This window comes from Erithacus rubecula, assembly GCF_903797595.1.
Source record: "Erithacus rubecula genome assembly, chromosome: 9".
Lineage (NCBI taxonomy): Eukaryota > Metazoa > Chordata > Aves > Passeriformes > Muscicapidae > Erithacus > Erithacus rubecula.
Window position 1 is genome coordinate 24,216,073 of NC_136660.1, and position 12,812 is coordinate 24,228,884.

At 40.3% G+C, this 12,812-nt stretch overlaps 1 protein-coding gene across 1 annotated transcript in view; it reads left to right on the plus strand.

Moving 5' to 3' along the window:
* Positions 1-12,812, plus strand: part of SORCS3 (sortilin related VPS10 domain containing receptor 3) — a 263,888-nt gene that overhangs the window by 233,069 nt on the left and 18,007 nt on the right. Inside the window, exons 17-19 of the mRNA XM_079312314.1 lie at positions 3,944-4,057; positions 5,496-5,667; positions 9,821-10,007. Coding sequence (XP_079168440.1) covers positions 3,944-4,057; positions 5,496-5,667; positions 9,821-10,007 — 473 coding nt within the window. The remainder of the gene's footprint in view (positions 1-3,943; positions 4,058-5,495; positions 5,668-9,820; positions 10,008-12,812) is intronic.

Here is a 12,812-nt window from a genome sequence, read left to right on the forward strand (position 1 = left end):
AGGCTTTCCCTTCATCTGCAGGAAATACTTGTTCATCTCCATGAAAAATCCAAGCCTGGAACTCAAAGGCAAAATAGTTGCAAGTACTGATTGTCATTTTATGTCTGTCATTCCAGAATAGTGACATCCAGGATTTCTCTGGTCCAAAATATATTCCTTTCAGAAAAAGGAGGGTATTTCTCTGTCCTCACTCCCAAGGTCATTGACTTCCTAGGGGCAAGCCAGCAAAACATGCACATTTTTATCATTATTCCTCTGAATTGCTGGGAACAGTTTATTGCTTCTTAACAATGTTTTATTGAAAAATTTGTGAAAGGGCTTCTATGACATGACTGTACAGCTCACCCTTGTCAGATATAAAACTTGTTTTGCATAAATATTGGTCTTTCTAACTTAATGGGACCATAATTTTCAAATTGCTTTAAGGTCACTTTGAAAGCAGCTTAAAAATAAAACAGGGGAAAAATTAGACACTGCTTGCTATTGCTTGACAATCAGAGCTAGGAGATGGGAGAATGCATGTCAGAATCTCTGCACAAGGAATTCCTACATGGCACCTGTGATAAAGCAGTATTTCTAAGATTTAAGACTGTCAGTATCTGTGATGTTTGAGCTTAAATGATCAGAATGTCATTTAAATGGAATTCAAAATACCCTGAGAGATGATCAGCTGAGAAAACATCTTAATCTTTATAGTAGGTTATTCAGGATCAGTGTCAGTCAGTACTGGTGTCATTTCTGAACACTTCACCTCCCTTCAAATACTTTCTGAAGGGGTGGGAGGCATGAGATCAGTACATTTATTTGAATTTAGGCTCACAGTTGAGACTCACAAACTCTTTTAGAGCATGGACATAGTGAAATGCAGGAAATTAAGAAAAAATATCAACCAAAGTATTTTCTTGAATATTGTAGTAGTTTGTCTTTAAGAGAGAATCAGGGATATAGACCAGAGATTTTCATCTGATCTGGATGGCTGTTTAATTTGTTCCTAATGTCAAGATTACATCTGAGACTCCATATCTTGACTCATGAGATCTTTCCCCTTTGTTCTCATGATGGGAACTTGTAGGCCAAGTTATCTTGCCTTGCATTATCTGCCCTTGGCACTGGCACAGGCCTCTGGGGTGAATCCAGCACCATCTCCAGAGATGCTTATGAATTTCTTTGGGTTTTTCCTTACACTGTCTTTTCCTCACCCACTTTATATTTTCACAGTGAAGTTTGTTTTTTCCAAGAAGTATGTGGAAAACTGTAGTAGCTAAATTGGCTTTAAATGCTGCCTTGAAAAGGGTCTGCCTCAGACTGCACTTTTTCAATCACTTGACATGTTCCTTGAATACATTCAGTATCATTTTTGCTTAACTTCCCCCCTTATATTAGTGGATATTTCTGTTAAACTTGTCAGTCCTGCAGAGGAAATGCAATTAGAGGACAACAAGCTGGCTTTTGTTTCAGTCCCTGCACTGCCAACAGATTGGTTAACTGGCTTCCAGTCACAAAATTGTTGTAGCTGGTGATGGAGAATCAGAAGAAATTTTATGGTGACTTTTGATGCTATTCAGCAGGGCTGACTGGAAGAATATGTGACAGTCCCTTTGAGGAGATACTGGCAGTGCTGGAAGTGGGGCACTGAGCTTGATGATTTTAAAAGTGTTTTTTCAGAGAGGAAGAGTGGACTCATCTGCTCTGATCTGTGACTTCTAAAGGATGAGACAGTTCCTTAGTCAGTGTCAAGACACAGGTTGTTCCAGAACATATTCTAGATCCATCTGCCTTTCTTGGGCTGTATGAGAAGGGGAGATGCTGACAAGGTGGACAGAACACATGAAAGGACAGCTCCTATTTTCACCTGATGCTCTTTTAGGAAAAAAAATGGTTCCTTTTCAAGGAAAAATGTCCACTCAGCCTCTTCTGTCTGAGCTCACAGTTGCCAGTTGTTCCTGAAAGCACTGGCTGGTCTGTGGCTTGGGTTGAGCTGGGCAGGTCCTGTCAGGGACAGGAGGAGGGTCAGCAGCCAGGACTGTGTGAGCACAGAGACCAGCAAATCCCAGCAGATGGGCCCTCTGCTTGCTCAGTAAGAAGGTTTGGAGCTGGTTCTGGGCTTGGAGCACCCCATGGCCCTTGCTGTGATGACACCTGCCCTTGAGGGCTGTGGGGATAGGACAGATAACTGCAGGAGCCCTGCAGCCCACAATGTCAGGGCTGTGCTCCCTCCCATTTGGTCACAGTGCCCTTGCCCCTCTCTGCCTCATGGCTGCAGTTCCCTGCAGTTAGATACGAGGCTGATCTAAAATTCAGGGGCATAAATCACAATTATGCCCTAGTTCAACAATCCTTATGAGTCAGGATCAGGGGTCCTGCCAGCCCTTGCAGTCATTTCCAGAATCAAATCCTGGCCTTTCTCTAACAGAGAGAATGGCAGAAGGATCTCATAAGTGATATTAAAGTGCTTGCTGAGCTTTCTTTTCCCTCCTCCTGCTTCTTTATTTACTCTGTCAAGATAGCTTTTCTGAGAAAGACAGCACAGCAGCTGGACTTGATTATTTCCTTAACTTATGCAAACCCTGGGGCTTATGAGAGAGAAGGTGGGCAGCATGTGAGGTTTTAATATACATTTACCAGAAGTTAATGAACAAGCACAGAACCTTAAGGGCACACAGCAATGTTGTCTTTAATTTTATTAAATATTTATGGAGCTCTTTTCTTCTTTGGGGCAAAGTACATCTCCTCCTGAATATTTTTAATTACAAAGTCCCTGCCAGGCATTTTCGACTGTGCAGGTCGGACCCACTGAGAATGATTAAATTGAATGTTGAGAGAAAGAGCATTAGGGAATCTCCAAACCATTTAAAGTAGCTTACAGAATTTTTGCCCTCCAAAAAAAGAACAGTAACAGCCTGGGTCATTGGGGACATAGCACAATTTTGTCTCACCAAAGCTCTTCCTAGAGACTTTCTGCTGGCAGTTCAGGCTCTGAACAGGGGAAGGATAAAACTCAGAGTGTCCTAAAGGACACAGAATACTTTCAAGACAGTGGTTTCTGTAGTGTTTTTCTTTTCAGAGTTTTAGCATGTTGGCATTTGTTAACTTGCTGCAGGCAAAAATCCAGAATCTCTTTTTATTTGTCCTTTGAATCCAGCCTGTCAATATAGACTACACATAGAAACCTGATCCAGACCCTATTAAAACTTATAGAAAGCTTTGGATTAATCCTATTGCTTCATCATTGTATTGGCACACAAAGGCAGCTGTAAAAAGTGGTTTTGGATGTGGGTGTGTACACTTCCACTCTTAGGTGGTCCAAGGAAGAATCAATACCCTGGATTGCTTTCCCTGTGTTACACAATACCATGTAATCCTTAGACTATGAAGTTGGCTGTGTTTTTGTTTAGTGTTGGAAAAACATCAGCTGTTTTTTTTTCTCTCAGGCAAGTCACAGCTCAGTCAGGGAGCCCATTAACATATGTAAATATACATACTGTGGCTAGTTCAGGAAGTTCTCCTAGTGTTTTATATTCCTAGCCACTGCTGTGAAAAAGTGACACTAGATCTTAGAATCAGCCTGGTTCGTTCTAAAAACAAAGACTGCAAAAAGCAAATAAACCAAATGAACTCAAAAAGTGAAATTTAAGTTAGAGATTAATAGGAAAAGAAAAGAACAATACAATATTCTTTCTGAATCTCTGTCATGTTTTGTTGCCAAATGAAGCACAAGCCCTCCAGTGCTCTGTAAGGTTGGTAGCTCTGCTGTTGTTGGGATCAAATGCCTTCAATGAATTTTGTTCCTGGCTCTCAAGCTAGCCCAGCACTTTGTCTCTGAATGATGTTGTGCCACCCCAGCAGAGAACCAGCAATATACACCTGCTCTGGGGAAATCACCTAAAACTCTGAGCTAGCTCTAGTGGGGACACAGTGATGGACTCATGACTTGTCTCCACAGTGACTATGGATATGAGAGGCACAGCAACAACCAGTGCATCCCAGCCTTCTGGTTCAGCCCATCCTCCCTGTCCAAGGATTGCAACGTTGGTCAGAACTACTGGAACAGCACTGGGTAAGTGCATCTTGCAATCTCTCTGGTTTGGGTGACTGCAGTACATGAGAGAGCCTGGGTAGTTCTTTTTTTCCTCTGCATCCCATTATGTTCTTTTTCAGCCTTACCCATGAGATGATGTTTGCAACAGCATCTGTATGGAAAATTACCTTGTTCCTCAGAGAGAGGGAGAAGCACATTAACATAAGTGACACGTAGATATTGCATTGCTAGCAAGTGATGTGGGATCCCTGGAGCCTAGACTTGGAGCTCCCCTTTGTTGCAAAATTAAAACACAAATCAAAAAGGTCTGTCTGAGAGACAGCTGAACATTTAAATGGACAGGTTTGAGGTATTTCACATTGTGTTTTATTGAACCTCTTACTATCTTACAGCTCCTATTTATGTCAGCTTCTAGGAAGGCTCAAATGAGCAATTTTTAGCCTCTTTTATGTTTTCTTCCTCTGCCATTTTCACTTTGTACATACAATGCCTCCCATTTCAGACAAGCTTCATGTGCTGATTTCTCCTGGTCTAACCCAGAACAGATGGCAAGTGTTGGTTTATCATGGCAGCATCACTTTCCAAATGCTCTACTATCATGCAGGAAATGCTGTGAGACTTGAATTTCACAGGCTGGTGAATAATTGCAATATTCTTTCTAGGACAGGGCAGGCCCTGCAAATTTTGTAGGGGTGATTCTGGGTCTTGTGTCCTGGCTGCTCAATGGTGATGGCAGGAACCAGCTCTGTTCCTGGCTGGTTGGTGCAGGTGGCTCTATGAAGTGAGGCTGCTGGGCGTCCAGCATGACCTCAGAGACCCCCCTTCAGCTGAAAAGTTGCTTTAAATACAGGAACCTTGGCCAGTATGACTGCTTGTAGCCTTCTTGACAGACAGCAAGAAGAAAATAGTTTGTGTTGATATGAAATTAATAGAAAGGGTTAACCCCCCTCAACAACACCAGGAATTGCCAAGTGTCTTGCTATCTAACCAAATTCTTCCAAGAAGAGCCAAGAGAAAAACCCATACCTCAAATAATTTTTGAACTGAACTGGGAAAAGCCCTTGGCATATTTTTTTCAACTGCCCTCTAGCACAATAGAAGCAGATAAAACCTAATGAATGATATAATTAAAAGGTGGGATGCAGGATGCAATCCTGCAGGTGTTGGGTTGGAGGAAGTTTCTGCCTTTTAGTAGGGCAGACTAATTCCACAATGTGTCTCTTCTCAGTGATGCTGCTGAGAATCTCTGAAGAAAGTTGAATTGTGATTGATTTGGCTTTCTCCTATTTAATAAAGCATTTGGTTTCAGTGAGTTTTTTTTCAATGAGGGGATTGTGCAGGCAGTTGGCCTTTGAAAAAACACATGCATTAATGTGGAGAGACAAACCAAAAATAGAACAAAGGAACTTTTCTGCCCACTGTCTGAGCCCCATGTCCTCCTGTTCCCGCTCCCCAGGTACCGAAGGATTGTGTCCAACAACTGCACAGATGGCTTGAGAGAGAAATACATGGCCAGGATGGAGAAATGCCCTGGGAAGGCACCTCGAGGACTGCACATCCTCACCTCTGATGGGAAACTGGTCCTGGAGCAGGGGCACAATGCCACCTTCATCATCCTCATGGAAGAGGTGTGTCAGTGGTCTCACTAAACCTTTATGTGGCAGGACTGGTGTTCTTTTCCTTCCCTTTTTAGGTTGCTGAGAGGAAAAGAGCAGTCAAAGGGGATAATGAAATAGTGACTGGTCCTGAGACTTAGGAAACTTAAAGAATTTAATAGAATTGAAGGCTACAGTGACACATACAAGCAGGTCATATTGAGTCACACCAAAGGTGTTGGGTTATCTTGTCTATCAGTGATGATGTTAATGCTGAAGAAAGATCTAGTAAAAAAATTATTTCCCCACTCACTTGTTGCTCCTCTAGTAAACTGAAGTTTATGGAGTTTATGAGGCAGAAGTAGTGTTTCTGTGATCAACAATTCTGTATCTGGGACACAAAGCTTTAAATCCAGCTTTTCTGGAAAAGGTTAAGAACAGTGGGGGACATGTTCACACTCATGGGGAACAATGAGGGGGATTGATATTTTGCAGTGGGAATTGAGCTTTCTCAAAGCACCTCTAGCCCCAAGCCCTTACCTATTGTACTTATCTATTGGTACAATTCCCACTGTAGCCAGCAGTAGCATAATTGACACCAGACCATGCTGCTGCCAAAAGCATCAAAATGTTGAGATTCTTGTGGCCAGGGATTGGGGTGGTGCTGGACAAGCACAACTGCTTTTCGTCACATTTTCTGTCCTGTGTATGTTTTTTGGAGCAGTAGCTGGAGACATCTAGGCAGACCACTCACAGACAGACACATTCTCACACTAAATTAATTCTTATATAGTAGCTAAGTATTTCACTGGGACCACACTAATCTGACAGGGCCTCTTTACTACTTCCTCAGAGGTTCATGCATGCTCTGCTTTTATACAAGGGGGATTTCTTGTCTACTTGCTGCTTCTTTTCTATTCTGCAGACTTGACATGGTAAGACAATTGTGTAGACACTATGAGTGGGAGTTCAGAAAAGAACAGATATAATCTAAAAATTAGAAATCAACTAGTAATTTATTGAGGAACTCAAGTGGAACTGCTGTGTATGAAGAATGATAAACAGATGGGGAATAAGGCAGCAGTCAAGGTAGCTGAAGAGTAGAATCTGCAAGGATTTAGAGATTGAAGAGGCAGCTGAATAAATATGTGAGGGTGTTCACTGTAATGTCTGTTGTTGAAAAATAATGGTAGTTAGAAAAACATTTCATCGAAGGAACCTTTTTTTTTAAAGAAAAAAGATCTTCAGAACATGTCTCTGTAGGTGAACAGTTTGAAAGTTGTGTGTTGAGTTTGTTTCTTAAAATAATAGACTTGCAAGAAGAAAAGAAAAAGAACACTCATGTTTTCAACAAAGGTATTCCGGTCTTTTAGCATGAACCTAAGAAAAATTGTGGCCAAAGATTTCCTTATGGCTTGGAAGAAATAATTTCTTTAGAGGTCTTAATTATTATTTACCTTGCTGCCATACAGATTCATTCCTGGCTTCCTCCACCTTCTCTGGTCAGTCTGTTTACTGGTGGTAGTTTTGTACCTAAGTTTACACTTCCTTTCTGAGCCAAACAGCAGCCTGGCCAGCCCTCCCATGGACACATCTGTGTGCTCTCCATCAGCTGTGTCAGACTCAGCCTGAGAGCCAGCAGCTCTTCCCTGCCTTCTAGTACACACCCTCAGTATAGGGAGGTGTCTGACATTTAGGCTGTCAGTGGAAAATGAAGACTTCATCATGCTTAATCAAAATCTGAATTTCTCAGGATTTATAGAATTAGCTTTAGTAGGATTCCTCACAGTGGCATTCAGAATATGTATGTGGCAATGACTATGGACAAAGAAATGCAGAATGACTGTTCATGTGTTTTCAGGAATATGGGGCTGGACTCTATACATGCAAGGGAGCATGAGGAGATAAAAACCTTTTTAGACTTTTTTAAAACAAATCTGGATTTGGTTTTGATCACAAATAAATAATGGAGTGCCAAGTAGCCATTGTGGAGTTGTGTTCTCAGCCATGTCTGTTCACTGATTCCCATATTAGGGCCAATCTTTGTGACAGCCCATGTCTTGTTCCCTCTCACTTATTTATGGCGCTTAAAACAACAAAACATGCCTCTTGAATATGAAGGGATAGCAATGATTTCTTTCTCCTTTTGAAATGCCTCTGCTTCCCTTATATTTTAATTTATATTTATAAACTCCACAGTATCTGACATCTTTGTGTGGGACTAGCATGCTTAGTTTACTATTTTTTATACTGGATGCAGAGGCATGGAAAGGAGAAAGAAAACATGATTAGTGTGATGGGCAGTCTTTGCATTGAAGACCCAGCTCATAACTGGGTGAAAAGATCATCTGCTACTGTTTAGTCATGAAAAATCTGTTCCTGCTTCTCTACGTGAAACCATCTCATTTCAGATAGAATCATCTTGGGGAAGCAAGAACGAAATAGAAAAGAGAATTGTCAGGCAAGGGAGATGAGCTGCCATGATTGGTGCAAGAGATTTCAGCCTGAGGTCATCAGTGATGAATCCAGCCCAGATCAAATTTTTATCCTTTGTTCAGTATCTTCTGTATGAGATGGACTTGGGGTCTTAGTGCATTCCCTTGAGAAGTGGTTTTGAAAGGTTTAACAAGCTGTGGGAGCCTTTCTATCAAAGAACTGAATATCTCAAGAGTGTAATTTTGCTGCTGCTAGAGAATTTTTTTAAGTGACTTTAAAAACTCTCTGTCTAAAGGATGTTATTGACTACTCAATATTATAGGTATGCTTTAGTGTCATTACCACTTTAGTCCTTTCTGACTGCTCTTTGGTTTATACTGAATTTTTAATGTCCAAGTAGAGCAGAGGTGAAAATGAGGTGCCCTGATCAAGTCAATAGCCAAAACTCCCCTGGCTCCCATGGAATGGGAATGAAGGAGAGAGACCTAACATATATAATCAAATATCCATATTTCAAAAGCTACATGCAAAATCCTGATTATATGAGTGTCTGAAGACCCAAAGTATATTGTCAAAGTAAATTGACATCTGAAGAATACCCTTCCTGCACTCCAATTTCTTCATGCAGGTGTAGTCAATGAGGAGGATAAATTCTGTGGGGGCTGCTAGGGTCCTGATTTTCTACACATGGGACCTGCTTCATTGTGATCTGGCTTCTTGTGAGTTCTCCCTGTGCATTTACAGCTATGATGGGGTTTACAAGATGACTGTAAAATATTTCTGAATTTCCCATTTAAAAAAAGGTAAATTTATGAGCAGAGATTTTTTTTTTCTTTTTTTTTTTTTTTTTTTTTTTTTTTTTTTTTTTAACTTTCAGATCACATCCTCAATATATCTAGGGATTGACTTCAGTTTGGGGCTAGGAACATCTCCAAAATGTATCTTTATCACCCCCAGTGAATATTGTGCAGATCTTTCATGAAAGGAAATTACTTGGCACAATACATCTTATATATATGCAGAAAGCTAAAGCTACAGAGATTTAATCTGAGTTGTAGTTTTATTTCAGTTTAGTGAAATCACTGCAGTGGGCTTTAGCTTTGTTTAAATTAGCCTTGTTTCGTGTTACATTAGTCAGCTGGGGGCAAGTATAAAATAAGGCTCCAAGAAACTGAAATAACAGTCACTTGTACAGTTCAACTACAGTGGTTTAAAGCATGATTGAAACTAAAATAGTGCAACTTCTGTCTCAAGACAATACCTGTGGTGCTGGAATTTCTTGTCTGTTTTTCCCTCCTTCATTTAATAACTGTCATTGACAGTAATCCTAGAAGAGATTTTCTCATCATCTGCTTCATTCTCCTGTGTATCCAGGCACTGTCTCTGTGTTGACTGACATAAGACAAAAAAAAATAAAAATCTGTCAGTCCTCACCGTGGGACTCAACCTGTATAAATTCAGCCATCCTGAAGCTGCATGTCTGGATGAAACTGGTCTTCTAAACTTTGTGTAATCAGGGGTGGATATTTGCAAGAGATGTTTCATGTCACCTGTTCCAGTTACTTTAGCATGAGATGCTGGTCTTCTGCTGTCTGTCTTGCCACTTTGGGGAATGACAGAGCAAAGCTCAGCTTTTTGTGAAAAGTTACAACTTTGTGTCCATCCTAATGAAATGGAACTAAATGGGATGGAGGGCAATATAAATCCCTTTTATAATATAAATCCCTTTGATCAACCTTCTCTGTTGCAGGGTGATCTCCAGAGGACAAACATCCAGCTTGATTTTGGAGATGGCATTGCAGTGTCCTATGCCAATTTCAGCCCTGTGGAGGATGGCATCAGGCACGTGTACAGGAGTGCTGGGATCTTCCAGGTGACAGCATATGCAGAGAACAGCCTGGGCTCAGACACTGCTGTCCTGTTCCTGCATGTGCTCTGTGAGTATTTCTACCTGCCAGATCCCCTGGGTCAGAGCCTGACCTCACTCAAGTCCCTGCAGCTTCTAAGAGTAGATGCAGACCCACATACACACACAGCTCATGCTCTTCCAAAAGCTTGGGCTTCTAAGCACTCTTCTGACTTGTTAGATAGACTTTATTGAATGGATAAAGGGAAAGGCAAGGGGTTTTTTTAACATGAGTATATTTGCAGTCCTCAGAGTATGGAGAAAAGTCTGAAAATGTGTGTTGGGCTTTCTGAAGGGGTCAGAGACCAAGCAGCACCTGAAACAAAGTCCAAATGTGTATTTTCAGTATGTGTCTTATTCCAAGAGGATTAGATTAAATTACTAAATTGTGAGTCACTTATTCAGAATTTCAGAGTTTACAGTGCTAATATAATGAAATAGAAGCATTATGCTGAGCATTTTTCCCGAGATATGAATGAGGGCTAATGTGCTGCTTTTCACATTTCATATGTTTGACATGCACCCCTGATGTTTCTGTCCTGTTTGGTAGATCAATGCAATTTCTCTCCAGCTGACACATGAGCAAACTGAAATATAGAGCTCTCAGTTAACTTCTCAAAGGAGAGAGCAGAGAGGGTGGAATGCAGGATGAGACCACAAAGAGCCCAGTTCTTTGATCTACTCTCAGACAATTTAAGATCTTCTGTGTTCAGATGCACCCCACCAATTTTGCCCTTAATGCTTATCATAGCCATATCTGCCTTCCCTCTTTACCTATCAGAATATCTTACATTCTGGCTTTTGCTTGAGCTTTTCTGCTGAAAGGAAGCACATTAGAAATTTCCAAAACTCAAGAACTTTTTTCTCCATTTTAATTTCCAGCTCCCTGTGTGAAGGAATAAATGTTCCTTGAAGCTTTTATTATGCTCATAATTCCCTCAAAGTCAATCATGGCTGCACTTAACAACCTGTTATTAGAACATTAACTGTTTTTTGCTTCACCTTGGGCCATTAGCTGACAAAAGTGATGGTTACCTGGTAATAACAACCAGATTTGTATAGATTATCAGATTTTTCTCAAAGGAGCTACTTTTTCATAGTGAGAATTTTAAAGCAGAATGCAACAAGAGAGTTCCTTGACCTGGTTTTGCTGCTCCACCCTTTTCTTCATCAGCCTTTCAGATCTCTCCTTTGACTTTTATATCATTCTTAGGTGGCCAATTTATTATGATGATCTCTAGGGAAATATTTGGCAAGCACTTACATTCATGCTAATGCTGAAACCTCAGTACTAAACTTTTAATATATTTGGAAGTACTGGTCAATATAGGAAATTTGACCTTGAAGTTCAGATGCACAGACAAAATATGCCTGAGAATCATTCTTACTGTACAATCACTCTGGTACTGAGATCCTGTGCTAAAAAAAAAAAAAGAGAAAAAGACTCCTTGGCCTCAAGCAATATTAATTTTCTACCCTGCAGCTTTATTAGAAGCCAGTTAACTTTTCAGCTTCCTGGAATCTGCTGACAAGTTGCTTATTTTGATATTTAAAGGAAGCAAAGATATTAGTGCTTTCCCTCTTACTTGCACTGTCACAAAATATTTAGGGGAACCTGCTGTTCTTGCACACCCAGAGTACTTCCTATAGTAAGAGCTCAGGAGTCACTTTCTGGTGGAGACCTTTTGGGGAAAGAGGGAAAAAAAGATCAGGTTTTAAGGTGCCAAAAGCAAAAAATAAGGTCCTTTTGTGCTTGGAGCTTTATGTTCCAGTGATAAAAGAACAGCTCTTGCTCTCCACAATCTTTGTAATCCAAGTTGATGGAGAACTGATTAATGTCCCCATTTCGTGTTAAGAGGTAACACAAGAGGATTGTCTCAGTTAAAATCACCAAATTTCCTGCTTCCCAGAATGAATGTCTTACAAAAAAAGAAAAAGATTCTGACTTTTCTTATTTTGTCCTTTCTATCTCACAGGGATAGTCTGTCAGTTTGCTGTGTTTTAAAGGTACTACCCAGAAAGTAACACTGTCTGATGTGCAGCAGTTATCAGCTGAAATTCAGTACCAGCAAAACCAAAAGATTAAATAAGAAGAAAAGCAATGGAGATAGTAGAAGCTTTAAACAAACTACCAAACAAAACCTCAGTATTTTTTACTTGTGTTGTTTTTCCCAGAGAGGATCTACCTTCTGAATTCAGGGCTTCATGCCCTGGATGTATTCTGGGCATTTGCACTTATTAGATACAACTTTGCATTGGCACTTTGTTATTTTTTTAACTCTTTCAGAATCCAATGCTTCTGACAGTTACATGCTTTGTTATGCCAGTGCACACATCTTTCAAGTGGTTCCTGATGTTTTACTTGGGGCAGCTGACTCCCCAAAGACCTCCCAAGGTCAAAAAGATGCCAAGGATTTCCAAAATCATGAATCTTTATTTTGGAGACCTTTTGAAAACTGTTGGGGGTATTTAATCAAATCATAAATGCCTCTTACATAACCAGATTTAGGCCATCTTGGCTAAAATGATTTTGCCACAAATCTTATTAGCTCAGTGTCTATATTTTCAAGGAAAAACCTTCTTTCTCACTTTTGTCCTATCCCTTTCTTGTGTCCTATCCTTATAGCTTTCAATAGAAATTTCCCTATATAATGCAACGCAAATTCATTGTTTTTCTTCAAAATGCATTTAAAAAAAATATTCTAAACACAGTGCTGACCCTGTCTGAAAATTAGCACTATGAAAAATGTGCATAATGGGGGGGGGGGAAAGTATTTTTAACTCTGATTATCTTTTTCTGTTGTTCACTGACTGCTGAAATTCTCTTTTATTTCTA